General features: G+C 34.0%; 1 protein-coding gene across 1 annotated transcript; it reads right to left on the bottom strand.

Moving 5' to 3' along the window:
- Positions 1 to 1739: 1739 nt before the first annotated feature.
- On the bottom strand, positions 1740 to 15480 carry LOC141387672 (uncharacterized). Its single transcript, XM_073957662.1, has 2 exons — positions 15358 to 15480; positions 1740 to 3582 (listed from the first exon to the last, which is right to left on the bottom strand). The coding sequence occupies exons 1-2, from the start codon at positions 15376 to 15378 to the stop codon at positions 2515 to 2517; spliced, it is 1089 nt and encodes a 362-aa protein (XP_073813763.1). The 5' UTR covers positions 15379 to 15480; the 3' UTR covers positions 1740 to 2514.
- Between the last annotated feature and the right edge of the window lie 879 nt (positions 15481 to 16359).

Below are 16359 nucleotides of genomic sequence, written 5' to 3'. Positions count from 1 at the left end.
ATTTATTGCCTCAAATTTTATAATATATGTAAAAATTCTATAATTTGTGTATATTTCGCAGCGTATCTCGAAAAACGTTAAATTCTTCTTAATGTTACCTTTTGGGAAAATATTCTCTGGAATGTAATACACAACTCTTCAGAACATTATATTGTTGTAAAATGCCTCTATCGCCTTGATTATAGCGAATTTTTCAACAACAATTTGGTAAATATTTCAATAATTCATTGAAATCCCCAACATGAGAATAAACAGCCTGTGTGAACATTGTTTGAAATAAGTTTTGTAAAAGGTATGTTATGAAATACCCCTTAAACAACGTGAAATAACAATTTTAGGGTTTCAGAATGTTCTGAAGAATTGATGGTCACATTGTTTGGAAAATTTTTAGAATGGTCACTTTTTTCAACTTCCAACAGTTCAGTTGTTACTGACCAGAATTTCAGAAATTATGTAAACTTTTCTATGTTTTAACGAGTTTGAAGCGCTAGATGTAACTTTTCCTATTTCATCTGTTTGACACATAAGTTCTACTACTTTAGGGCTACAATATTGCTGAAGACTGCAAAGCAAAATTCTTATTAGTTTCGGAGATAAAGGTCCGATCACTGGAAAAAAGGCTCATTTTAGGTCGGTTTAGATGAGGCCATAAAATCTAAACCCGATCTAAGAACACAAAACCCAATTATGGTTTTTGTAGTCTCAATATGTACTTTCAGAAAATGCCCATTAGAAGTTGTTTGCATTTCCAGTGTTGCACAGTGTAATTCTCGCAGGGAGTTTCTGATTGGTGTAGACTTTTCTCATCGTATTATTTCTTCCAGTCATGTATCAGGTTGGGATAATGACTATATCAGTCCACTCATTTCGGTTCCTCCCACACAAAATTCGGAAAAAGTGAAGCTTGCGAGCTCCTCCCCCATTGTTTTGATTCTTTTTTCAGTAGTTTGTTCTAGCGGCCTCATTTACAACAGTAAAATTTTTGTCGGAGTAATTCAATACTTCCTGAGATAATGGCCCAAAAGCTCTAAAACCTTGCCGGCACATACTAAAATTGATATTGTGCAAGATAACAATAAAACTTTTTAAAACATGTCTTCCAAACATAGTCTAACGTAATTTCATACTTCGAGTTTTTTTTGAAGAAGTTTGGTTACTAAAAATGCTTGGAATATGTCAATGATTTGGTACAGCCCCACATTACGGTACCTACAGATTTTAAAGCGGTACCTACTAGGTTGGTCAAATACTAGAGTGGTCAATACCAATAGTGGTCAAATACTAGAGATATAGAAAAAGACACTCAGATATACCAATTTCCAATTTGTGGTATTTTATTTGCAATGCGGATACCTCTGTTTCTGTTGGACATATTACAAGGGGATAGCCCTGGCCCATCTGAGTTTTAAATTGATACCAAATGCGTTATCATTTATGGTAAAATATCAGAGTTATTGTAAAATGCGCTACGCTATCCCAATTTTAATATTTTTAAATATTTATTTTAATGACAAATACCTCAGCTTATCTTTTGCAAACCTTTCAATCAGTAGATTGCCGACAATGGTCAAATATAAAATTATTAATTATTTTGGATCAGTAGCAAGTCATTTGGTAAAAAAGCCAGGGTGGGTAAAAACTTTGGCACAGGTGTTGTTTCGTCCCCGTCCCGACTATAGCCTTTGCTTGTGCCATATGGCATAATCTCTTCAAAAATATCAATGAAAAACGCAAGGGTACAATTTATTGTTTTTTATTAATAAAAATTATTATTTTATTTTACAAATGCAACAACATGAGTTCTGTTATTACAAGAAAAATATCAACAATTTTTGTGTTTATTTGTTTTTTTAATATACATACAAATATTTAATACGTTTTTTGTTTTGTATATAAAATTAACTCTTAACATGTCTTTTGGGTTGACAATAAAAGCCTCGTAACACGTTAAGAGTAAATGACTAATTTGTACAAGATAACTTATTTCTAATAAAAAAATAGTATAACAATTTGTTTTTTTTTAACAAAAAAGAAAATAAAACAAAAAATGGAAAATAAAAAAATTGAAATGCTAAATAAAAATGATTGTTTCGAAGGAAAACAGAAAAAAGGAAAATCAATAAAAAAAGAATAGAGGAAAACAAATAAAATCACAGGATTAAACTGTAAGTAAAATTTTCCATTCTATGGCCAAATGGTCTCGGCAGCGTTTTTTGCAGTTATTATCTCCACATTTTCCTCTCGATTTTTAGGAATGACAGAAAAGGCATAGAAAAAGTATAGGCTGATATGTGAAAAATAACTTAAATAATAATTTAAAAACTTTGATGATGAGTAGAAGCGTAAAAGCAAAAGAAACGTAAATGATTTCAGTACTGTGGCATCCTAATTGGACTTTGTTCATGAGCTCATATCCTCAGAGCGAGAGAGACATTGGGGAAAAGTCTGATGATTGTCTTACTTAACTACTCTAAATACACAGATGACGGTGATGAAGGATGAGGAGGCGGGCGCTTAATCCCAACCATGTTCATGATGTGGTGTGGGTACCCACACTTTTTCCCATACTGGCTTCCACACCTTTTTCCATTCTTGTACTTTAACTTCCTTCCAGACAGGCACCTGAACTGCCTTCCATTCATCCTTCCAGGCTTGTTTCTTCTCCGTGGCCCAGACTTGTTTCTTCTCTGTACGCCAAATTTGTACTTTTTCCTCTACCCATGTTTCACGTTTTTCCTTAATCCAAATTTGTTTCTTCACCGGTTTCCAAACTTGAATCCATTCAACTTTCCATTCAAGTTTCTTGTCGGTCTTCCATTCCTGTTTCTTTTCGGTTTTCCATTCTTGCACCTTTTCAGTTTTCCATTCTTGTTTTTTTTCGATTTTCCATTCTTGCACTTTTTCGGTTTTCCATTCTTGTTTCTTTTCGGTTTTCCATTCTTGCTTCTTTTCGGTACGCCAAACCTTTTTCCAGACAGGTTTCCATATCAACTTTTTACGCCATAAATCGTGACTGGTATATTCCCAACCTTCATGATCTTTGCCTAGATATTTTTCACCAGGGATGCCCATTTTAACCCATTCGGGAACGAACATTTTCTTCCAATCGGGTACTTGAACTTCTTTCCAAACGGGTACTTGGATTTCTTTCCATACGGGTACTTGGATTTCTTTCCAAACGGGCACTTTTATTTCACGCCATACGGGTACTTGGATTTCTTTCCATACGGGAACTTGAATTTCTTTCCAGACTGGAACTTGAACTTCTTTCCAAATGGGTTTAGTGATTTTCTTCCATTCGGGTACTTTAACTTCTTTCCAGGCTGGAACTTCACGTTCTTCGATATGGGGCTTCTTCACAATTTTCCAATCGGGTACTTGTTCTTCTTTCCAGACGGGGACTTTAACTTCCTTCCAAATGGGTACTTGAACTTTTTTCCATTTGGTTTCCCAGGCTTCCTTTTTGACGGTCTTCCAAACTTGTACCCAATCCTCTTTCCATGTGAGTTTCTTTTTCCAAACACCTTCTGGCGGATGGGCAACGGCAAAGCTGACTATGAGAGCACAGCTGGCACCCAAGAGCTGGAGGAGAGGGAGAGAGAGAAGGGAAAGGGATTATTAGATTAGATTTGGAACTAAAGATAAATATCCAATAAAAATCGAGCTTTAGATTTTTGTTTTAAAGTTAAGAGTAGACCCAGATGGCAAAGTTTCCAAACAAATTTGGGGCAATTAAATGATTCACTGAAAAGAGTTTTGAAACTAGTTCATGGAACTAACTACTTCACGAGAAACAAAGAACATTTACTAATATGGTTTAGATTTTTTTTTTTGTATAGAATGAGACCATCGTCTCAATGAGAACCTCACAACATTAACGTCATGTATCAAAGATGTGTATTTTCGGTTTAGTAGTGATACCCAAGTCATGAATACCGATAGCATCAAGTTCTGCCTCTTTTTCCTACCCGATAGCTTTAGTTGCTAGTGCTACATAATTTTATTAAAATTTTTATACCCTCAACTATAGTATGGAGGGTATATTGAGTTTGTTGTTCCGCTTATAATGCATTGAGACCTTGAGTCCTTACGATCCTTCAATGTATATATATTCTTGATCAGGATAAAATTCTGATCTAGCCGTGTCCGTCCGTTACAATCACTCCAGAGTCCAAAAAAAAAAAAAAAAAAAAAATTGCGCTAGAGCGCTATATTTTTGGCAACGAGTATCTTTTTTCCGTGGGCACGTCAAGTTCGAAGATGGGCTATATCGGCCCATGTTTTGGTTTAGCCCCATAAAACGGTACCTCCCGATTTTCGGTAATTTGATGATTTTAGTTAAAATTTTTAAACGAACAATTTGAAATTTAATATTTGAGGTTCTTAGGGGTCACACCACTTCTTAATCAAAAATTGTCAACATAGGTCCATGTTCAGGTATAGCCCCCATATAGCGGTTCCTTCCGATTTTCCGTATTTTGGGGGTTTTCGCTCTTTTTTTTACTGAAGTACCGGTAATTTAACATTTGATGTTCCCTGCAGTCAACAAATTTCTCCAACAAAAAATTGTGCCCATATGTCCATGTTTTGGTATAGGCCCCCATATAGCGGAACCTCCTGATTTTCGGTATTTTGAGGGTTTTCGCTTTATTTTTTTACTGAACTACTCGTAATTTGACATTTGATGTTCTCTGCCGTCACAAAACTTCTCCACCAAAAATTGTACACATAGGTCTATGTTTTGGTATAGCCCCCATATAACGATACCTCCCGATTTTCGGTATTTTGAGGGGTTTCGCTAAAATTTTTTACTGAACTACCCGTAAATTGACATTTGATGTTCCATGCAGCCTCGAAAACTCTCCATCAAAAATTGTCCACATAGGTCCATGTTTCGGTATAGCCCCCATAGAACCGTACCTCCCGATTTTCGATATTTTGAGGGTTTTCGCTAATTTGTTTGTCTGAACTATTCGTAATTTGACATTTGATGTTTTCTGCAGTCACGGCACTTTTTCACCAAAAACGGTTCACGTAGGTCGATGTTTCAGTATAGCCGCTATATAACGGTACCTCCCGATTTTCGGTATTTTGATGTTTTTAGCTAAATTTCTTGACCGAACTACCCATAATTTGAATTTGAGGTTCCCTGCAGTCACTAAAAAATCCCATCAAAAATTGTCCACATAGGTCCATGTTTTGGTATAGCCCACATATAACGGTACCTCCCGAATTTGGGTATTTTGAGGGATTTCGAAAATTTTTTTGAGTGACCTACTCGAAATTTGACATCTGAGGTTCCCTGCAGTCACGAAAAAATTCCATCAAAAATTGTCCACATTAGTCCATGTTCCGGTATAGTCTCCATATAACGGTACCTCCCGATTTTCGCTATTTTAAGGGGTTGCTACATTTTTGGCTGTATGTTTACGTGGTGGCTATACTTTATAGCCTCAATTAGTATGTAAGAGATACCGTTTTGTTTTGGTATAGACCTCATATAATGATACCTCCCGATTTTCGGTATTTTGGGGTTTTTCGCTAACTTGTTTGACAGAACTACCCGTAATTTGACATTTGATGTTCCCTGCAATCACGAAAACTCTCCACCAAAAATGGTTCACAAAGTTCCAGTTTTCGGTATAGCCCCCATAGAACCGTACCTCCCGATTTTCGGTATTTTGAGGGTTTTCGCTAATTTGTTTGTCTGAACTAGCCGTAACTTGACACTTGAGGTTCCCAGTGGTCACGAAATTTTCCACCGAAAATTGTTAACATATATCTATGTTTTGGTCTAGTTCCCATATAACGATACCTCCCGATTTTTGATATTTTGAGGTTTTTTCGCAACATTTTTCGACTGAATTACCCGTAATTTAACATTTGTATTCCCTGCATTTACGATACTTCGCCGCCGAATATAGGTCCATGTTTAGGTATTGCCCCCATATAACGGTACCTACGGGTATGTTGAGGGTTTTGGCTTAATTTCTTGACTGAACTGATTTGAGGTTCCTTGCAGTCACGAAACTCCTCCATCAAAAATTGTGAACATAGGTCCATGTTTCGGTATAGTTCCCATATAACGATGCCTCCCGATTTTCGGTATGTTGAGGGTTTTGGCTAAATTTCTTGACGGAACTACGCGTAATTTGATATTTGAGATTCCCTGCAGTCACGAAACTTCTTGTCGACGTAGGTCCAAGTTTTGGTATAGCCCCTATATAACCGTATCTTGCGACTTTGGGTATTTTGAGGGTTATCGCTAACTTTTTGACAGAACTACCCGTAATTTGACATTTGATGTTCTCTGCAGTCCCGAAACATCTCCACCAAAAAATGGTTCACATAGTTCCATGTTTCGGTATAGCCCCCATACAACTGTATCTCCCGATTTTCGGTACTATAATGGTTTTCGCTACATTTTTTGACTGTACTACGCGTAATTTAACATTTGTGGTTCCCAGCAGTCACGAAACTTGCCCAGCAAATATTTTCCACATAGGTCTATGTTTCGGTATAGCCACCATATAACTGTACCTCCCAATTTTTGATATTTTGAGGTTTTTCGCAACATTTTTCGACTGAATTACCCGTAATTTAACATTTGTATTCCCTGCATTTACGATACTTCGCCGCCGAATATAGGTCCATGTTTAGGTATTGCCCCCATATAACGGTACCTACCGATTTTCTGTATTTTGAGGATTTTAGCTGACAATTTTAACCGAACTAGCTGTAATCTGATACTTGAGGTTTTCAACGGTCTTGAGACTTCTCCACGATGATCGAACAATGTTTTAACCTAACAGGAAACTAATTATTCCACTTTAGTTCAGAATATTTCATGGAGAGTAAAACAAGTTCGGCCCGGTAAAACTGAATGCATTTTTTAATTGTTACATTTCCGTTTGTAATTCAAATTATGTTGCAGTCGAAATACCCATCACCACTTCCAATAGTTCAATTTGTAATTCATAGAGATTCTACTAAAATTCGTACATATGTAAATTTGAAAGTAAAACCTATTTGGCTGTTTGTAAATTTAAATGAAAAACTAATAAAAAACGTTATTGGTGTCATTGGAACGTGTAACCTAATTGTCATTATAAAACATATTCAAGCATGTTCAATATCAAAAGACTTTTGAATTTTATGCTCAGAGACTCTTGCCTGCCATAAAACGGCATGCAGTATTTTTTCTTGCGGTAGTTAAACAGTAGCTTATTATATTACATGTAAGTGTGACAAATTAACATTTTAATTTGTTTTTAATGATAAACAATAGTGTAATAATTAATCGATTAGATTGTGACTTATAAATGCGGATAGACTAATTAATATTTTCATAACATAAGGCCATTAAAACGAATGCACGCTACACACAATGTGTGGATAATTTTATGAGCTATTAATATTTACGACCTGCAACCGAAAGGGTATTGTGAAAAAAAACACAAACAAAAGACGACCCAATAAATCACTTTTGAATATAAGTATATGTTGATGTTTTAATAATTATAAATAATGTATGCAAATGCTAAATTTAAATAATCGATGTGCGTAAAATTATCTTTATAGACATAAAGTGATTGGAGATTATTTGAAACTTTTTTTAGATATGCAAACAAAACTGCATATTATCATAGTTTTAGACTGAAATGGGATGAAACTTTTATTTGTGATCTTTTGCGATGCCTTAAATGTCAAATCGGGAGCCGCAGTTTTTAACCTGTTTGAGGCAAATTTGATATTGTCAATTTTTAGGCTAAAAATATCGTGAGCTGTCACAAGGCCTTCAGTGATGGTTTTTTGTTTAGTTTTCCGAGTAGTAAATATCCAGAGTTAATAAATTGTATGTTTCTTTGTTATTTTGCCATTGTCCCTGGCCTAAATCCACTGTTTCTATCTATTTCCGTTTGACTATTTATGTTGTTGGCCTTTTATATTTATTAATATTTTTTTATAAATGTTTGCGATTTAATTTCTAATTTTCGAATTATATTCATAACAAATTTCAATTTTTTTTTCATTCGTAATTTGAACATATCGAATTATGTTTGCCTGGGATTTGCATAATTCACTTTTTTTATTTGAAATACTAACCTTAATTCAATTTACTAACGGAAAGATTATATGTATATCAAAACAATTGTTATAATTTGAATTGTGGCAGAAATGCTTTAAATTAAAAGTGGAATAATTCGACAAATTAAAATTACAACTGGAAACACTCAGTATCTGAAAATCTCAAAATCCAAACTACAAGTCATCATAAATTGAATCACTGATGAAAAATGCATACAATAAATGAAATAATTTAAAATTTCAATTTATAGTTTGAATTTCAATGTGAAAATTCAAACTAATAGTTTCGAAACATCATATATTTTTGTTGCTTTATTAAGCATCTACTAACTTTGTCCTAGACGAAGAAATTAAAAAAAAATACGACGACAAAAAATTTTGATTTAGATTTGTATGATGTGTCATTTTTAAATCGAAAAAAAAAAAACACAAGTAAAAAGTGTAGTCATGGTGTAAGGAAGAAGGTGATACAATAATACCAACTGACGTCTTCATTTGCTGTCAAAATATATTTTTAATCAAAAATAAATAACAAATATTTCGCTTCTATAAAAAATATTTGTGTACAACATCTTTGTTTAAGCTTCGCGAATAATAGTTTAACGTTTTCTTCTAACTTTTGTGGATATTTCGCGCAAAAAAAATTGACAGCAAATGAAGACTACAACCTAACGTCAACTATTGGATCACCTTGTTAAATTCGCCTTGAGTGTAGTATTCTGAAGTTATATGGAATAATTCAGTTTCATAAATTTATGTGTAGATCACATACCTAATTTTAGCTAATTCGGCCAGCTAAAATAAGCCGGCACCGTTATATGGGGGCTATACCGCATCGGGGGCTATACCACTGGGAACTATAAATACCAAAGGACATCCAATCTTGCTCGAAGATGTAGATAAGCACTAAAAAACTGAAGTCGGTGATGCCGGTTTTTGAGGTCATACTAAAACCTTGACCAAACTACAGCTAGTTCGGGTAGAAATTGTAGCTAAAATCTCCCAAATACCGAAAATCGGAAGGTACCGTTATACCTTTTTTACAATAAGTTTAGCGACTGCATGGTACATCAAATTACGGATAGTTCAGTCATAAAATGTATCCTCAAAAATGTAATCCTCAAAATACCACAAATCAGGAGGTACCGTAACATGGGAGCTATACCAAAACATGGATCTATGTTGTGAATCTTTTGTAGAAGAAGAAGAACCGAAGAATCTCAAATGCCAACCTGAAACATCCCCGAAGGGGACAAGCTATTTCCTCAGCCTGGGATTGTACAAAAAATATATAAAAAAGAGTGGTGGATTAAAATGTGCTAAGACTACTAAGAACAAATCGAAGGTATACCAGGAATGCAGCAGTACAAGATCGTAATGGTAATGATAACGTGAAGGCAGGGGATCATAGTAACGTTACGATATCGTATTATTGGCGACATGAAATATTATAACAACTGGAGAGCCTACTCAACACCATATACAATATACTGGCGGCCATAATACAAAAAATAATTCAAAGGCAAATAGAACAAGATATGAAAAAGCTGCCATCAGGCCAAATAGAAGCTTTGTATACCAGGACAACACCCTATGCGTCACAATAGAACAATCTATAGAATGACGCACCCCCACTATCTACTGTTCATCACGACATCAATAAAGGCTTTCACACTCGTACCATCAGAAGAATTCCCATATGGGAAGCATTGAGCAAAGATACCGCACCGCAGAAAATAATGCAAGTAATAAGAACGATTTACGAGGATGCAAAACTCTCAAATTCTCCACAACGGGAACATAAGTCAACCGTTTATCATAAACGCGGAAGTAAAGCAATGATGCCCTCTGTACATACATATTGCCACACCCATTCCCGAAGGAGCACGGGAGATTTCTCTCATATCAATGAGTATGGGACATACTTTATATCGCCGAGTTCGAACGGAGCGTCTGCGACATTACTTTTAAAGAAGTTGTACATGTCTGAAATACTCAGGAAATGTCGCACAGTGTTGCCGCTTCCTTGTAAACGTGGACAAAAATAGAAGGAGTTGACCTAGGTCGATGAATTTTTATACAATTACTTATGCGGTCATAGGAATGAAAAATTCCCATTTTGGTCCATATCGGTTCAGATTTGGATATATCCCCATATATATATATTTCTCCGATTCTGCTATAACTCAGCCAATTTTAATTGAACCGCCTTCAAATTAAATATGCGATATTTGCTTGGGCCTCTGATCAGTTTTACCGATTTTGTTAAAAATCGGATCAGATTTCGATATAGCCCCCACATATATATATTTCCCCGATTTTGCTATAACTCAGCCAATTTTAATTGAACCGCCTTCAAATTTAATATGCGATATTTGCTTGGGCCTCTGATCAGTTTTACCGATTTTGTTAAAAATCGGTTCATATTTGGATATATAAAACGAAGGAGTCAAATAAAGTTAATTTATCCACTGAGGCAAAACAAGGATTCTTGCTCCTTTCGTACAAATTGTTTATGATGATATGGTTGTGGCTCCGAGAATCGGATTTTATAGGATGTAAACTTTGCATTTTTTAATTCGAAAGGGATGTCTGTTTCATGTACCAAATGGTCGAAACTGCAATTTGCTGCAATTTTTAGATACACTCCATGAAAGAAGCGAAATTCGTGAGTTTTGTATAACACGTTACTGTTTCAATAAACATAACGGTACTTTATGTATACACATTATATGTAAACTTTTTTTTATAAATTGCAAGACTATCGACCACTCTTTAATTCTCTATTCAAAAGTTGTGGAATATGTCAATAACTTCTTTAAAAAATTTCCATGAACATGGGTTTCTTTGTTAAATACATTTTAGTAAATGTCACATACGAAAAATGTTCTATGTTTAACGAGCTATAACTTTATAGTAACACCAAATATCGACAACATCTTTGAGGTTTGTCCTATTTGAAGTGTTCTCAATAAAATAAAACCATAAAATTATAAAAAAGTCAAGAACACATTTTTCGAGTTTTTTGCCACCGTTGGAAAGTACGGTGTTTTTGCCCAGCCTGGGAATCGAACCGCAGACCTTATGGGTGCAAGGCAGACGTGCTTAGCATCGCAACACGACATTGACACCCACTGTACTCGATGAAACAACGAATAAAGCCTGCTCCTAGAGAACAGGCACAACAACTTCGAATTATGGGGATAATAAATGTCTTCTCTTTCACAAGTCATCCAATATGCAGTGAACATTAGATAAGAAGACGTTATCAATAGGCTAGCGACTTATGAAGGAGTGGCACTATATATTGGGCCATTTCTGGGTTGATGTGTGGGACTTCGCTAGATATAATATTTTCAATAGAATTATGCTAATATGGCTCGATCCTTCGTCCTAAAATCGCAAAACTTAAAATTTTTGAACTTTTTTTGGGAGGTACCCGAAGATGTTGTCAAATATGAATTTGTTTGGGACTCGGATACTCATTTTGTAAGTTATCGTTCTCATTAGTAAATTTAGTTAGTTCCGGTAGGGGTTTTAAGAAAAAGTTGTACCGTTGTAATACAGGTCGCGAGGACAACCACACAACCACGGCGATAAAAAATTGTCATATTGACGAAATTCGGTAAAATTATTTGATCACAAAGTAAAAATACAACTGATAAAATATTTCACATATTTACTAAAATATTTATCGATTTTTTATATTAAACTGATAAAATATTTCACATATTGACAAAAATATGTATCAAAATATTCCAAATTTTGTATTAGCATTCAGTGGTTGTTAGAATAGCTACCAATAAACATTTGGGTTATAACTTTTATACAATTTTTGCAAATATCAACAATACCACTGCATAGCCGTGTAGAGTATAAAAAAGTAATATCCAATACGGTGTCATTTTTTCTCTATCGCGAAAAAGTTTCCGCACCAAATGCATTGAAGTTCAGTAATGCATTATTTATTTTTATTTATTAAAATGACATATACGCTTTCCGTAATAACTTATAAGTTTTAATCTAATTTAAAATGAATATCGAACCATTCTCGACCAATTTGGCTTTTGGGGTTTGTATTTAACAAAAAAAAAAAAAAAAAAAAAAAAAAAAACAAAGTAATTGTAAATATAAACATTTTTTAACGATTGAAAAAAATGTATTCAACAATTTTTTCATCAAAAAAATATTTTGTTTTTATGAAGCACATTGTGAAATATTTTGATAAACATTTTTGTCAATATGTGAAATATTTTATCAGTTGTGTTTTTACTTTGTGATCAAATAATTGTATCGACTTTTGTCAATATGACAATTTTTTATCGCCGGAAATCGATCAATTTTTGATTGAATCTTAGAATTTTTTTATCAAATGGCAAAATTTTTTTTTTCTGTGCAATCTGCTGTACCCAAACAAGTGGACCGATATAGGCCATATTCGAACCTGATTTTTGTTTGGAAGAAATATTACAAGGATAAGACACACGACAGTTATCGTGCCCACTTTTGAAATTTTTGTAGGTTGGTACCGGAAGGAGTGGGCCGTCATGGTCAATCTTGGATCCAAGTTTTGACAAAATATTACGAAGTTCAAAACGTGGTACCAATCAAATTTTAATAAATGTATTTTTTTTTTATTAAATAACTAACTTTTCACACTGATAGGAAGGAAAAATTTTGTTAACAAATTTTATTCGAATCCCTCTACCAAATAGGACTAAAAATTTTTGTAATTAATCGTAGTTTAGTGCAAAAAAAAATCAAGAAAACCGAAGAGTTCAATCATTAAAATCATAGATTAATATTAAATCATTACTTAATGATTTTAAATATTAAATAGCGAAAATTACATCCAAAATTTTTTTTCTATTCTATTCTAAAAAAAAAAAACAAAATATACAATAAAAGATTTTTTTGTATTTGGACCAATATTAAAGAAGTTATAGTATTTCTTTGCATATAATTTTTACAGAATTCGACTTTTTAAGTTGCGATATCCTGGAACAAAAAAAAAAACTGAAAATATTCTGAAATGTTTTGCTCAGGAGCAACACAGCAAAAAAATAAAGGAAATCAAAATTTACTTTTTGAAAATGTTTCCGATTTCACTCAGAACTCCCCATATACCTTGTGGATTTAAAATGATTACAAACGGAATAGCAAACTTAATATACCCTACATTATGCTGTGGATGATACACATATATTTACAATAACCCCACTATGCTCTCTCAACTATGTTTGCTCTGACTATACTGTGTTTCAACTTCCGACAAAGACAATTCTGAACGTAAATTTCCCTAGAGTTTGCTTACTCTCACCGTTTAGTTGAAACGGCAGAGAAACAAAACGTACGGGGAGTAGGAAAATTTGTTCAACGGCGGCTAAACCCTTCAGCCGATTTTTGGAACATATCATGCGTATTTCAGCGATGTAAAACTTCTCAACAAGTCGTACTGTTGTGAGAGAAGTGTTCCCTTATCAAGTTGGTTCGTTTTGATTATAAGGCAAGGAAATTATGGAAGGGGCATAACGTTGAAATGAAATTGGGAAATTAACTATCTACTCATTGTGACACGTAGGTATTTGTTAGTTTAATTTTAGACCTTCGTACATTTTATAATTGTTATTGCTTTTATGCTGACAAATTCATTAAAATTAACCCATTTCAAATGCTATCCTCAATCCAGAGTTCTTTGGCACCTTTGGCCTTTCTCGGTAAATTATCGCCAAATTATTATTCGCAAGGTATGGTAGGTTTTTCCAGCGTTCATTTAACATTTTGTCGAAAAAAAGTAAATAAAATTCGAAAAGGTTTTCGGGATATAACAAGTTAAGCCGTTTTACTTGTAAAAGATTTTCGTTCTATAACCGTTGGAAAAATCCTTGTTATGTGACCAATTTTGCCCAATCGACGGATTAGCAAATATTTACAATATCAATATATCTTTTAACCCGGTGTGCTCGGTAAATATGGCCTGTTAAATTCTACACCACTATGTGTGGAGGGTATTATAAGTTGGTTTTGGCTCGAATGTCACAAAACTTTTGGTGTACATGATTGTACCAGAGATCAAGAAGCCTACTGATTTTAATGATGATCATCATAACATTCAAACGTCGAAATGGACAAAAAGGGTCTGTGGGAAATAGTTAACGTTTTATTCTTATGCGAATATCTCTTCATTATCAAGTCTTCCTAGGTGATATAAACCTATCCTACAGAGAATTGTAGGTCTACTTTTGGATTTTGGGAGCCCATAAAGAACGGTGGCACACGATTTTTGGTAATTTCATTATACTACCGAAATGGCTAAAATTTAGTGTATAGTATTCGACTATAGCCTTAGTTTTTTTTGCTTGTTTTGTATTTACAGTGAAATTTCAGGATTCAGTACCAGTCTATTTAAACAATTCTGAAAAAAAACTTAGTAGTCTTATTGCATAGCAATCTAATGAATATCATGAAAAATTCACCTGGACCAACATACAATCTCTTAGTCCAAATAAGTCTGAGATGGACTGTTTTCTTAAATAAATCTTGTAAGATTTTGTCTATATTTAGTTTACACATTGTCAAGGTCCTTCAGGATAATAGATTCATCATTTTTGCATCTATTTTTGTTTCAGCAAAATAATGCTTTTTATTCAGAAATAATCACTTTGTCCCCAAAAGACTGACTTTCGTCCTCATGCACTTTTTATTTTTAAATAAATATGTATGGTCCAATTATTTATTTATTTATAGGCCAGGACATATGTTAATGAAAAATTTTGTAACATTTTAGAAAGAGGCTAACATCAATCTTTTTTGCACAAACAAATTCTATAAATAAACTTTATAACCCCAGCCTTTAGAAGTATATTATTTCCGTATTATTGTTCCAATTATCTGCATATTGCTCCAATTTAAAGGGTTGTTTGGTCCTTTTCGCTTTGTATTCCAAATTATAATTAACGAACTCAGTTTTTAATTGCTTTTGAGCATTTGTTTTCGTTTGTTGTACTCCTTGTATTATTAAGTAACAATATTTCAGTTTTATAATGTTAAAACATTTTTTAAGAACTTTAAATATTCCATTAAATTTAAATTTTTAATATTTCAGTTTCAGCTTGCACTTTAATTCAATTAAGCGTTTTTTGTTTCATATTCCATAATTGAATATTTTTTCACATTTTTATATTTCGTTTAATTGTGTTTTTTTTTTCATATTTTATGATAATTGTTTTTATTTTTATGTTTAAAAATCACTTGTGAACGAACACCCACCAATAATTGTAGGGATCTCATATTTGTAATCCCCCCGCTATGTTGACGCGTTTAATGTGTATTTAGCACCAAATGTCTGACTGCCTCTGTTGAGGTCTTCTAATATAACTACCCACATTTCACCACTGCAGATCTATTTATATTTTGGGAAATGATCATCGTCGTTGTTGCCGACGTCATGATCATCACAAACCCCCAAAAGAGTCAGCCAAGCAAAGCAACCAACGATCAACGTAAAAGCCATCCAGTAAGCCATCATCATCATCTCCACCACCAAACAGTGAGCGGTAATGGCAACCGAAAACAAAAGCAACAACACATTGAAACAGAAAATGCCAAAATAATGTTTTTAAACGAAAATGAAACCGAAACAGCAACAAACGATCGTTTCAGCCCCTAGTAAGTTTGTACAAAAGCTTGAATTTCGGAGATGTCTGTGTATTCCGAAAATAAAAACCTCAACATATGTTCACTCTCAGTTTTGTTTACACGCACACACAGTTACAGACCCAGGTGTTGGGCCGGCAAAATTGAGCTCCAACACCAAACAAAAGGAAATAACACATTGATACTTAAACCAACTAAAGCTCTCATCAGAAAGAAACAATGCAAAATTCAACATCATTGAAACAACAATCAAAACACAAAAGCAACCTAAACAACTGACCGACCGATCGAGAGTTGTTTATTGTGATGGCTCACACATACACCCTTATACGGATGGCAATGATGAAGCGTTTGTTCATTAAGCTCCGAAAAAATTCAAAGATCCAACATCAATTTCATTTCATTTGGGATAGGTCAGGGGCAGCTTACGGTTGTGATGGGTGCTTGTAGTTTGGTCGTGTTGTTTTGATTTTGTTTTGGCATATATAAAAGTTGTGCTGCTTTGTTAAAACCTCAACAGGACTTTATAGCTTTATAGTTCATAGTGTTAAAAATAAAGGCAATATTACTTGTAACCAGGTCTGTTGGTTGATCTTGGATGATAGTGATGTAAGA

This window comes from Musca autumnalis, unplaced genomic scaffold, assembly GCF_047663935.1.
Source record: "Musca autumnalis isolate F117 unplaced genomic scaffold, ASM4766393v1 scaffold_5, whole genome shotgun sequence".
Taxonomy (NCBI): Eukaryota; Metazoa; Arthropoda; class Insecta; order Diptera; family Muscidae; genus Musca; species Musca autumnalis.
The sequence above is the reverse complement of the archived record's forward strand: the minus strand, read 5'-3'. Positions and strand labels throughout refer to the sequence as shown.